Source organism: Equus quagga, chromosome 3, assembly GCF_021613505.1.
Source record: "Equus quagga isolate Etosha38 chromosome 3, UCLA_HA_Equagga_1.0, whole genome shotgun sequence".
NCBI lineage: Eukaryota > Metazoa > Chordata > Mammalia > Perissodactyla > Equidae > Equus > Equus quagga.
Genome location: NC_060269.1, coordinates 116,890,711 through 116,903,972, shown reverse-complemented (window position 1 = coordinate 116,903,972; position 13,262 = coordinate 116,890,711). Strand labels below are relative to the sequence as shown.

The 13,262-nt window shown below is 36.4% G+C and overlaps 1 protein-coding gene across 2 annotated transcripts in view; it reads right to left on the bottom strand.

Moving 5' to 3' along the window:
- LOC124236678 (tyrosine-protein kinase TXK) overlaps positions 1 to 13,262 on the bottom strand; it is a 63,285-nt gene that overhangs the window by 33,319 nt on the left and 16,704 nt on the right. For both annotated transcript variants that reach the window (XM_046655625.1, XM_046655624.1), the window contains 4 exons: positions 12,816 to 12,918; positions 11,686 to 11,891; positions 9,139 to 9,204; positions 4,139 to 4,193 (listed from right to left, as the gene is read on the bottom strand). In XM_046655625.1, coding sequence (XP_046511581.1) covers positions 4,139 to 4,193; positions 9,139 to 9,204; positions 11,686 to 11,891; positions 12,816 to 12,918 — 430 coding nt within the window. The remainder of the gene's footprint in view (positions 1 to 4,138; positions 4,194 to 9,138; positions 9,205 to 11,685; positions 11,892 to 12,815; positions 12,919 to 13,262) is intronic.

Here is a 13,262-nt window from a genome sequence, read left to right as displayed (position 1 = left end):
GTGTAAGATAATTAAAAAACTGGGAAAAGTATTGCCACATATCACAATGACTAATTTCCTTAATCTAGTTACATAGGTCCCAGAAATTGTGAGAAAAGCATCAAAAACCAAATAGTAAAACTTGCAAAGGATATGAACAGACAGCTCATAGAAAAGGAAACCAATATATAAAATTTAATATATAAAAAGATGTTTAACATTCCCAGAATAAGAGAATGCAAATTAAATCCACACTGAGATGGGATGTCAGACAGCAAAGTTCCAGATGTTTCATTAAAACAGATGTGGGAAAATAGGCATTTTTTACACTTCTAGTCAGTATATAAATGCACACAACTCTTAGAGGGCATTTTAACATCTATCAAAGTTAGAAATGTACATTCCCTTTGACCCAGAATTTCTACCTTTGGGGATTTATTCTACAAATGTACTCACATAAATAGGAAAAGAGGTGTGTGTAGGTTACCTACGGCAGCATTGTCTTAATGGCAAAAGAGTGTACACCACTTAACTGTCCATAATGAAAGATTGGTTAAACAAATCGTGACACATCCACACTAAGAAATACTATGCAGGTGTAAAACAAATGAGGACACTTTTTTTGTACTGATGTGAAAAGATTCCCAATATATATCAAGTGAAAAAACTACAGAAGAGTAATGTTACCATTTGTGCAAAAGCGACACGAGAAAATATATTTTACTGCTTGTGTATGTATTAAATATGTCTGAAAGGATGCAAAATAAACTAATAATAGTAGTTTGTCTCTAGAGAGAGGAATTGATGGCTTGGGGACAAGGGTGAAAGAAAACTTTTCAAAATCTTTTGATTTTTGAACCATGTGAACATACTGATTATTGAAATAGGAAATAAAAATTATAAGATACTTCCATGAATAATTTACACAATAAATTTGAAAATAATATAAAATAGGCAATTCTCTAGGTAAATATAAATTATCAAACCTCTCGAGAAAAAAAGAAAATTAAATCAGTAGTCGAATATCCATCTGTTTGAAAAAGCAGCAGGTCCAGACTATTTTACTAGAGATTTACCTAACCTTCAAAGAGCAAATAACTTCTAATATAAACTAGTCCAGAGATTGAAAAAAAGAGACAAAGCCCCACTTCTCGACTCATTTTATGATGCCTAGTATAACCTTTATAATAAAACCAGACAAAGAGGAGAGAACATTAGCAGCCAGGCTTATTTTGAACATAACAGGACAAATGTTAAATAAAATATTAGGAAACCCAAACCAGCAATATATATTTTTAATTCCTCATAACCAAGTAGGATTTAACCCAGGCATATTTTTAAAAATAAAAATTAGAAAATATGTAAATTATTAAAAAAATACTTTAAGATATACAGGAAAAATATGTATATTTTTAAAATAGACACACACTTCAGACAGATTAAAGATCAAAATGTGAAAAGCAAATCTTTAAGACATTTAAAGGAATATATAAAATCCCTTTATTACTTCAGGAGAGAGAAGAATTTCTTATAGTAAACAAACAAACAGAAAAATCGAGATTATAAAGCAAAATATTGAGAAATTTGACATTAACATTTTAAAAAATTCTATATGAGGAAAGAAAATAGCAAGTTTTTTAAAAAGCCAGAAACCAGAAGAATGTAGTAGTAACACATAACTGACAAAAGATTGGTATTCAGAATATATATATATATATATATATATTTTTTTTTTTTTGCTGAGGAAGATTCACTCTGAGCTAACATCTGCACCAATCTTCCTCTATTTCATATGTGAGTCGCCACCACAGCATGGGCACTGACAGGTGGTGCAGGTCCGTGCCTAGGAACTGAGCCCAGGACACCAAAGCAGAGAGTGCCAAACTTAACCATTAGGCTACAGAGTTGGCCTCCAGAATATATTTTTAAAATATGTAGTAGTTACAAAAGCAAACACACTATAGACAAATGTGCAAAGGATATTAACAGGTATATAACAGCAGAGGAAGCACAACCAGCCCATAGACATATGAAAAGTTACTCAATCAAACTGTTTATCAAGGAAATGCACATTTTAAAATACATATATAGGTGCCAGCCTGGTGGTGTAGTGGTTGGGTTTGCGTGCACGAGTTCAGATCCCAGGTGCAGACCTACACACTGCTCATCAAGCCATGCTGTGGCTGTGTCCCAATATAAAGTGGAGGAAGATTGGCATGTATGTAAGCTCAGGGAGCATCTTCCTCAAGCAAAAAAAAAAAAAAAATGGGGGAGAAGATTGGCAACAGATGTTAGCTCAGGGCCAATCTTCCTCACACACACACACAAAAATATATGTATATATATATATATAAAATTTCTCACACAATGACTTGAAAAAAGGTGTGAAACTACCAACTGCTGGGAAGAATGTAGGGAACCAGTCTTCTTATTCCCTGTAAGAGTATAAACTAGAACAAATACTTTGAGTCATGATTTGAAAATATCTAGTAATGTTAAATCTGCACATACCCTCTGACCACATCGTTCCATTTCTGGGTATAACCAAAAGAAACCCTTGCTCTTGTGGACAAGATGACATGTACAAGTTTTTAGTAGCACTGTTTGTAATAGTAATAAATTACGAACAATTTGAACATTTATCAGTAGTGAAATGGGTATGTTTTGGTATACTCATATAATGAAATGTTATACAACAGTTAAAGGAATGTGTTTCATCTATATCTACCCATATGAATGAAATCGAAAATATAATGTTTAATTAAAAAATCAATACATATGATCTCCTTTATGTCAAAAACTAAAACACAAAGTAACACCATAGGTTGTTTATCCACATATATACCATAAAAATATAAACACGGGGACAAAATGGGAACACGCCCATCTCTTATTGTGCTTGCCTCTGGGGAGTGGGGGAGGACAGGAAAGATGAGGGGATGGGCTTCACCTGTAACTGTAATGTTTTATTTCCTGAAAAATGTTATGGCCAAATGTCACCATTTGTGCTATCTGGCTTGTGGGTGTGCGGCATTTGTTATGCAAGTCCCTGTTCTAATCTCCGTAGGGAGGTCAGACCCTCGTTCTGTTCTGGCTTCCTCTCAGACGCAGAACCTCTCATGCTGAAGCTCAGAGTCCAGTGATTCTGGCTATGCTACCTGTGACCAACTTGCTTCCTGTGGCCCTACTCCTGGACTTTTCTTCTCTGGTCCTGCCTGCCTGTCATAACGTCATCTTTGTCCATTCTGGACCAACTACTGTCACTTTACAGATGGCCACCTGCTGATATCATACCAAGCAGATATCACGTTTGCTACCACGCTCCATTTCCTCATAGCCAGTGAAGCCAGGCCTGATCTCCAACCTCCATCCCCATGGCCACCTGAGGCTGGCTCTGCGTGCCTCATACTCTGCCCATCCCCGGCTATTAACTGGACCGTCCCTGTGTCCTGAGCCATTCCTGGCATTGAGTTTTCAGTTACAGAACTGATTCTTTCTCACTCTTTTATTTCTAGATTTCCTCAACATCCGACAGCAGCGCATAATGACATACGTACCTCTTACCTAGTTTCTAGTTTTGACTCTGCGTTTACCCACAGTTAATGTTTACCGTCAGTTGGAAAATTAAACTATATGCAGTTTTGTTTTGTTTTGACCTAAATGAGCAGTTTTGATCTGAGTTCGATATTTTGGCTACCCTTCTCTTCCCTGTGTTCTCAAAGAACAAGGAAAGTGCAGCATTGTATATTTTTCTATATTTGTGTTTTTTAATGAGCCTAAGCTAAGCTTATGCGGATAGAGTATATAATTGATTGGCATTGATGCAAAGGTAGATGAGCCATTCAAATACAGACTCCACTGGCAGAAGGCGCTTTGGAGAGAATGAAGAAGTTTTAGTATGTTAGAGTTGAAATCATTTGAGGAGAAACACATTTCTGAAATTATAATGAAAGGCTATGGAAAACAGGATCTGATACAAATACACCTAGTTTATGAGTTAGAAAATGTGTAGTAGAGATGAAACTGTAATAATATTTTAGAACTAAAAAGAACAGGAAATAACAAAACTTATTGGTTGTGTAAAACCTTTCTTTATAATATACGTCTCTCAGAAATTTTGAAAATATTCAGAGATTTATTCATGAATAAACTGAATTACCTCTTGTCTCAAAAGACGTTCTGCCTGATTTCTGGTAATGTTTCTATGGTACCACCTGCGAAAGCAATAAAAATAATTTTGAAATTTTATACTCCATTTTTTTCCAGAAAAAGCCTGCTCTACTTACTTCATTTTTAAGAACTTACTCCAGGACTGATCTTAGAAAATTGAATGTTTTTTAATTTAGCTAAACAATAATGTACTATTACATGTCAATTAATTTAGTTTAATAGTGTTTTATGAGTTGCAAGCCAATATCTAGTTTATTCTGTCATATCTCAATTCGACTTTCTGACGTACACTTAGTATATAATTTTAAACAATTTAACCTCCTGAAAATTTCCATGAAAGGTTTGTGGTTAAGAAGTCATCATCTTCAATAAACACTTTACTGAGATTTGGTAGACAAACTAAAAAATCCCCATTTCTTTGTCTCTTCTCAGGAACTTTCTATTGGCATACTTTTATAAGTGCTATGTTACCTTTCCAAAATCAAAACTCATTCTAACTTCTTTGACTCTCCAAAGTACATTAATGTGTAGTAAAGTCAGTAGTTTAGTAGAATAAATGGAACAACCAGCATGTAACCCCTGCTCCAGCAGCCCCTCCGGCCTCCTCTGTCTCCTCACTCTCTCCTCGCTCACTAAGCTTCAGCCACACTGGGATTCCTTCCTTCCTCACATTCACCAAGCCCTTTTCTGCCTCCAATCTTGCTGTTACTTCTGCGAAATACATGGCATTACATGTCGTGAGACTATCAGAACTACACACAGTAAACATAATTAAATAATATTGTAATATAAACATATAGTTAGCCACGACACTGACCTAGTCAGTAAGCAGACGTTGCACAGGAAAGAGAAAGGAAACAATAGAACAAAGGAGAGAGAAAGAAAAATGGAAAAGCTTTCATTTCAAAACAAGATTTTAAAAAGGAGTTAATCTAATATTACCAGAAACACTATTTTTGTGGACAGTGGAAGGAAGAATGCGTATGTCGCCGGGCATTGAGTCACAGTGGGTGGGCCAGATGGTGGCTAAATGAAACCCATACCTGACTTTGAGGATGGAACCTATCTTACCACGTGGATTTCCCCTAATCTTCAGTAGCAGGAAGCTGCCACTAAATTAGAATGGTCAAGTATTAAAAATACTAATGCCTTCAAACTGAAAATGAGCTTTTAAAAAGGTGAACCATAGAGAATAGGGAATGAGTACAGATGATTTTAGACAAAGTAATATGTCTACTTATCACTAGTGGGAACGAGAGTAACTGTGATGCTAAACTGTGAATATCATTCAGTACTTTTTAATGAATATTCATCTTAGGGAAGGGATTTTCAAGATGAGTCTGAGACTTCTTGTAGAAAGAAGAAATTCTTTCAAAATAAATGAGGCAGAGTTAAAGACACAGGGGACCGGTTAAAGGGGCCCCACTGGCTAACTTGTCAAATGAGGTTACTGAAAGGAGAATAATGATTATGGCTCACTAAAATATGTTGAAACTATGAAAAGCCAAGACTGCATAATGATCCTTCAAAAAAAGAGGTGTTAACCTAAATTGCGTTTTTTCTAAATAATGTTTTTTACCTATCCTACGGGTGTTAATTTTGTTCCTTGGTACCTATTTATTATAGTGACAAATAATATAAGTAAATACATTATTTTCATTTAAATAGAAATTAAAAATCCATCCATGTGTAGATGTTATTAGAACGACTTCAAAGCAGTAACTGAAGAGCCAGATAAAGGAATACGATGAAGTTAGGATCATTCAAAATAATACAGAATTCCATCAGGCGGGAAAGAGACTGGATGAATGCAATTTAGGGGAGGCTGAAGGCATAGGATTTCAGAATTTCATCTATTTAAGATGGTCAAAGTTAAAAGAGTTTAAAAAAAAATAAGTAAGCCTGTAACTCTTATACCTAGACAACACTGATTATAAAAATAATGCTTGATGATGTGGACACAGGACTTGGGGCAGGGCTTCTATTGACATTTTTTAAAAAGTCCAACATGTCCAGCTGTGGTTGAGTACAAACATCTTGTATGTAAATAAGCCTTGGGGCCCAGGGCCCAGTCTTAGATTTCTGATCACTAAGTAACAATATTGTGGTCTTGAGTTTTCAACCTAGAAACCTGAGAAGATTAGATCTGAAAAGGTAAATCTGCTTCTTAGTAAGTGACTTTCTAACCCTGAGAAGATTAAGCATGCAGTGTAAAGATAATGAGATAATCAGACTCATACTTCTGTAAAGTTCACAATAAGCAATATGTTAGATATTTAAAATATCTATCATTTTATGAGAATCTGGCATATTAGATTTTTGCCTCTGATTTAAAATTTATAATTTTAAATTTTAAATTTATTATTTGAAGTTTAAGGGAATTTGACTGATTTTTAAATATTTGTATGGTTAAGGAAACTTGACTTACCACATTTATAAGTTTAATTTATTAGATTTCCAGGGTCTTGAGAGGACTTACAAAGGGCTATTTAAGTTGCAAATTTGCCCTGTCAGGCATGTGAAATACTTAAACAGCAAATTGAATTTATTCAGTTTACTAAGGCAAGTTAAATGTTTCAGGAAATTTAATTAACTGAGCTTATAAATAGGACAGATTGTTTAAGGAGACAGTATGCCAAGTTTGAATTAAGGTGATTGTTCTTATTATTTTAGATTTACAAATGGTATATGAAGATTTACAAGTTAAATTTGAAGGCTTACTGAAAAGTAAGTTTTTACGTTGTAATGTTGATAATTTGGATATTAATTTAAAAACTAAAGTAGCCATAAATATTTCTATGTTTAAAAGTTCCCCTGAGATGTCTCAAGCCCACACTGACATAGCCTTTCTTCCCCCATCCACCCCCTGACTACCTCCCACCACCATTAGGCCTCACGTCACTTCCTCAGAAAGTTCTTCTCCAACTCAACACCCTCGTCCAAATTCTATCCCCATCCCTGTTGTTTTCTCCCAGTGTCTCATACTGTCCTTCATAACTCCACCATTTAAAATTATACATCTATTTGTGAATTTGGAGTTGTTTAATGTCTATTTTCCCGTGAAACTGTAACTTCCATTGAAGACGGGGGCTGCTTTTGTGTGTTCCACGTTGTGTCTCCAGTACCTAGAACAGCTAACATCTGTACATCGTAAGTGTGTAATAAATAAAGATTGAAAAAGGAAAGTGACTCAGGGGCTGAAGTCACCGTGGAATGTAGTAGACCTGTAACACTAGGTGAGGTGGGCCAGACCGTGAATGCCTTTGCTATTAGTTTCACAGTTCAAGGAAATTGCTAGAATTTACTATGTGCTGTATGAGACAGGTATTACTGTCCCCAGTTTTCAGATCATTCAGAGGTTTGGAGACATTAGTGACTTTGTCCAAAGCCAAAGCACTAGTCATTGGGGGTGCCAAGATTTGAACCTAGATTTCTCTGATTTCTAAGCCGACACTACAGTATTTCAACCTAGGGCAGTAATTTCTGTACAGTCATTAGAACAGGGTGTGGTACATAGTTAGAAGTCAATAAATTTTAGTGTTTATATTGATAATTATTATATTTATCTTTTAATAAACCTTTTTAAAAAAGAAACAGCAATAAAATTTAAAAACTAGCCACCAGACACTGTGTTAAATTCCTTTCCATATATCTCTTTTAATCTCTTGGAAAATACGATGTGGGAAATAAAGTCTTATTTTTCTAATTTTTCTAGCAGCAGATTTCCAAACCAAACTTCCTCTGACCTGGCCTTCAGAGAGATGTTTGTTTTGGGTGGCTTCAGCTGGGGATAGTGGTGGGCTACCCATGAGGCATGCTTGAGTCACTGTAGACAGTTGTGGATCTGTTTTCTAAGGAAGGAAGGTTCAGCCACCTCGGGACTTTGTTTTACTGAGGGAAGATTGGAATTTCGGGGCAGAGCTAAATTACTTGGGTCAAGACAAGCTGAGAGAAGGGGGAGAGAAGTGAGAAGAGACCCTGTGATGAAGCTGAGGAGAGTGACTTTAGAGAGAGAACAGAAATAGCTAATAGAGAAGTCTGGTAAAGTTCCATAGGTGTCATGAATCCTGTGGCCATCTCCTTCTCCCCTCCAATAAAGTCTGCATTATTCACCAATGCTTTTAGAATGGGAATTGTTTTAGGGGAGGGGTATGCCGAGTCTGGCCTCCAGGTGGGCTTAAATTAGTAGCAAGGCCGACCAAGGTGGGTGCTTTCATTCAATTTATATCTGCTTCCTGGTTCTCAGAGAAGCACTTGTCTTATTGCCTCAACTCTCATCACCTACCGCCACCTGCTGGAAGCCTATGCAAATTGCAAAACCAGGATCTAAGTAGGGGGAGGGCACTGAAGAGCTAAATAGCAAACCCAAATTTACAAAACACTAGGGCCACTCCCAGCTCTGCCACTATCTGTAAATTAATCCCTCGCCCTTAGTTTCTGATCTGCAGAACGTGGGGCTAAGAAAGCAATTGCTGAGATCTCCTCCATCTTCCAAATCTCTAATTGTAACAAGAATAGATTTCTAAGCAGAACTCTAGTGAACATGGCAAAAGTTCTTCCAAACTACAGCATTAGCCAACTTCTCATCTTCAGCTAGTTCTAAAACATTTCAAACCATGAGCCAAAATATAACAATGTGTCTATATTAAGTCCAATTTAGCACTCGTTGAAAGATTAACATCATATTTTTAAAAATTACTTTTCCGTTGAGAACATATAGTAAAACAAGTGCCAGATGAGTGTTCGGTTTCATGCTGTCGCTGTTAAGACAAAAGAAGTGGCCATACAAAACCAAACAAAAATAAGTTTAAGAAAAGGAAGTTTCTGAATCAATCATTATAAAGATCAAAGATCTCCTAAGCTAAAGCTGTCAAGTGTATTACTTTCTTTTCCTTTTAGAGACCAAAAAGGTTATCAATACGTACTATCTGCGCAACTGTACCTGATTTTCATAGATTAACCACAGGGAATATTTTGGAGAACACTTACTCATATATTTCTAAATTGGTTAATTTGTTTTCAGTCACGTAGTTGCTTGGGATTAAGCCTTCATTCCTACAACAAAAGACAAAGCAAAATCAAAATGTTTGGCACGTTTGTGACCTTATCGTGGCAACAATCTTTTTAAAACCTCAAGGATGTTGGGAAAAATCAAATTCATTTTACAAAATAAATTATTAAAAGAAGAAAAAAGTTTTTTCATTTTGATGTTCAACTAACATCTCTGAACGATGAATACGAAGATTCTGACTTTTAATGTGAGTTGTTTAAGATGTTTCATGACATCAAAATCTTTGCAAAGAGGAAAAAGGGCAACTTAAATAATCACTGGGATGTCATAGTGACTATATTAAAAACACAGTAATTGCAAAGATAGCAACTTAATTCTTTTTAATTGCTGCAGAGTAGTCCATAGAACATTCTAGTTTACCCACGCCCCTATTGCAGCAACGCTGTAAAGAAATACTTGAACATGACTTCTTGTGCACAAGTAAGAGTATTTCTCTAAGACAGATACTAAGTAGGGAAATTGCTAGGTCGCCAAATATGTGCATCTTTCAGTAGATACAGCAAATTGCCATTGAAGGAAAATATACCAATTTACACACCCCTCAGTAGGGTAGGAGTTTTTCTTTTCCTCTACATTCACTAACAAAATTTGAAATTATGAAAAGATCTCTAAGACACATTATTGAGAAATACAAGCAAGTTGCAGAGCAATGCATAAAGTGTGGTAAGACTTAGGTAAATTAAATCTGCAAACAATACCATATATTTCAATATGTGTATGAAAGGTGCTTTGAAAATGATCTGGAATAGTACTCACTAAATGAATAATGATGCTTGCTTTTGGGAAAGACTGAGTTTGGAGGTGTGGCAAAGCAGAATTTTAGCATTATCATGTTTGCATATTATAAACAAGTATATTAACTTATTAATTCTGAAGTTAAAAATTAATTGGATTTTTTTTAAGTTTGAGTCATGCCAATAGGCCACCTGCAGGAGTGGCTAATCACAGAGCCCCGAACCTAGTAACATCGCTTTTCCCACTGAAAAGTCTCCATTACATGATGAGTCTAAACAAGGACGGGTAGGAGAGCCAAATCATCAGGAAAATATAAAGAAAGAAGTATGTAATTTAGATACTTCTAATACTTAGATACTTATAATCTCCAAATCTTGACAAAGCTCAGAAATGCCAGCATTCTCTCCCAGGGAGCCAGATACTCCTTACAGCTTTCTCTACCCAGGACTCCAGTCAGGTATTAACGATCTATTGGCAAGTGACGCCATGAAGTCTGTTTGCATCCCTTTTCTCTTTCCAATTTAATTCAGCAACTATTACAATGTTTACTTCCAAAACTAGTCCTTGTAGAAAATACGAAAAATACTATTTCTGTTCCTACCTTAGAGCTTAACTGGAAAAAAAAGTCAAAGTCCCAAAGAAAGTATAAATCAGAGTAAGAACCTATCTGGTAGGAATTATTATTCCCATTTTACAAATAAACAAATACTCGTTAAAAATAGAACTATCATATGATCCAGCAATTCTACTTCTGGGTATTTATCCAAAGAAAACAAAAAAGATATATGAACCCCATGTTCATTGCAGCACTGTTTACAATAGCCAAGATATGGAAATAAGCTAAGTGTCCATTTATGGATGAAAGGATAAAGAAAATGTGGTATATATATATATATATATATATACAATGGAATATTATTCACTTATTAAAAAAGAAAATGAAATCTTGCCATTTTCAACAACATGGATGAAACTTGAGGGCATTATGCCAAGAGAAATAAGTCAGAGAAAGACAAATACACTTACATCTCACTTATATGTGAAACCTAAAAAATAAATATATCAAGTTAAACAAAAGAACAAGCTAATAGATACAGAGAATAGATTAGTGGTTGCCAGAGATGGGGTGGGGAGGGGGAATGGGTGAAAGGGCTCAAAAGACATAAACTTCCAGTTACAAAATAAATAAGTCATGGAGATGCAATGTACAGTGTAGGCATTATAGTTAATAATACTGTATTGCATATTTGAAAGTTGCTACGAGAGTAAACCTTAAAGTTCTCTCACAAAAAAAAGTTCTCATCACAAGTAACTATTTACGGTAATGAATGTTAACTACACACATTGTGGTGGTCATTTTGTAATATATACAAACACCGAATCATTATGTTGTACACCTGAAGCTAATATATGTCAATTATATCTCAATTAAAAAAAAAGAAAGAAATGAAAACTCAGAGTTGGTAGGTGACTTGCCCAAGGACACACAGTAAGTGGCAGCTTCGGGATGTGAAGTCACGTGCATCTAATTCTGAGAGTCTATCTGAAATCACAGTGTTATGATGCTCTTTCATACGGATGAGGAGGTGTGGAGACAGGTGCTATTTCACGCGGAAGGGAGAGTTATAAACCTGGAGAAAATGAGCCACTAAGCCGTCTTCCTTATGCTTCAGACATCTTTAGAGGATAAAAGAGAAGGAAATTGATAAGGACCGGGCCACCAGTCTTACCCCAAACGGTCTCTTGCCTTCCACCAGTGAGGATTGTACTTCTCCAATATCAGGTATTCCTCTGCTCTCTTTAATGCTAAATCACAGGGCTCTCTGGGCAGAAAATCATACAGAGCTTTCACTTGGATCTTCTCTTCAGCAACCTCAGAGAGTGGGAGGGGAGGCAGCGGCTTGCGTTTTGACGGTTGCACGCGGCCCCTGTCGGACTGTGAAAACCAAGGAGTGAGCTGCTGTGCTATTGTTTCAGTAATCTGCACTAACAAAGAATAGGGATATAGCATATTTGCCCGCTGCCTCGCTTCTCCCGTCCAGCTGCACCAAAGCAGAAGCCAGGATGGGATAAACGTGGGAAACCACTAATTACAAAACAACTTTCAGATCCAGCAACATGCTCACCATTTTGTAAATTTTCAAGACCACAAATTCTCTTGCCAGTAACACATTGGATTTTTTTCACATCGCAATTCATTTTTTTTTTAATTTTTTTTTCCTTTTTCTCCCCAAAGCACCCCTGGTACATAGTTGTATATTTTCAGTTGTGGGTCCTTCTAGTTGTGGCATGTGGGATGCCGCCTCAGCACAGCTTGATGAGCAGTGCCATGTCCGCGCCCAGAATCGGAACCAGCGAAACCCTGGGCCGCCAAAGCAGAGCGGGAGAACTTAACCACTCGGCCACGGGGCCGGCCCCACACATCACAATTCTTAAAATTTGATTTCCTCCCCAACAGATTCACTTTAAGGATTTTTCTCTCTTGGAAAAAGAAAACCAGCCCTTCCCTTTCATGTGCTGTTAGCTTGTGTTTGGGTTTACCACACTTCCTAAGAACAGTTTCTCACAACACAGCACTGAAAATTAATCCTGGCCTCAAAATGGCAGTAGCCAGAATAAATTTTTTTCCTACTCACTGTCCAGTTTCCAATTCTGCCAAAACATAGCAGAGCAGACTATTTTAACTGGTCTTTTTTTCTTTTGCTTTCTTCTAGAACATTCATTCACTATATGTTTATTGGGCACTTATGTGCAAGCACGATTCGAGGTTCTGGGCATGGCAGCAAACAGGACCTCATGGAGCATAGAACCTAAAAAGGCAAGCTTCTTCCACCCTCCTCCCCATCAAAATGATACTCACTTGCTTCTTACTTGACAATTCACTGAACCACGGCCTGCGACGCTGAGGACATTTTTCTGAAAGTTCTTCATCTTTGCTTAGGCTTATTTGTGTTCTCACTTGCCTGACATTGAAAAACAATCATGTTATGAATGATTATTTGTATTCAGGTTATTTATAAATCCACCAGATTATCACAAAACTAGTAGAAAAATCGAGGTCTCTGCAAGTGCTTTTTTATTTAGAAGCCTTTCTAACTCCATTTCTTTGGGCAAGTTACTACCTCTTGGAACTTCATTTTTCTTATCTGGGAACTAGAGATGCTGGAACATATGGAGTTGTTATGAAATAAAATTGAGAAGACATATGTCACATGCCCAGTGTAGAGTCTGGTCCATATTAAGTGCATGAAATTATAATCAAGGTAATGAAAAACTCACTCTGTCCAGGCACAGTGTTTATCATTTC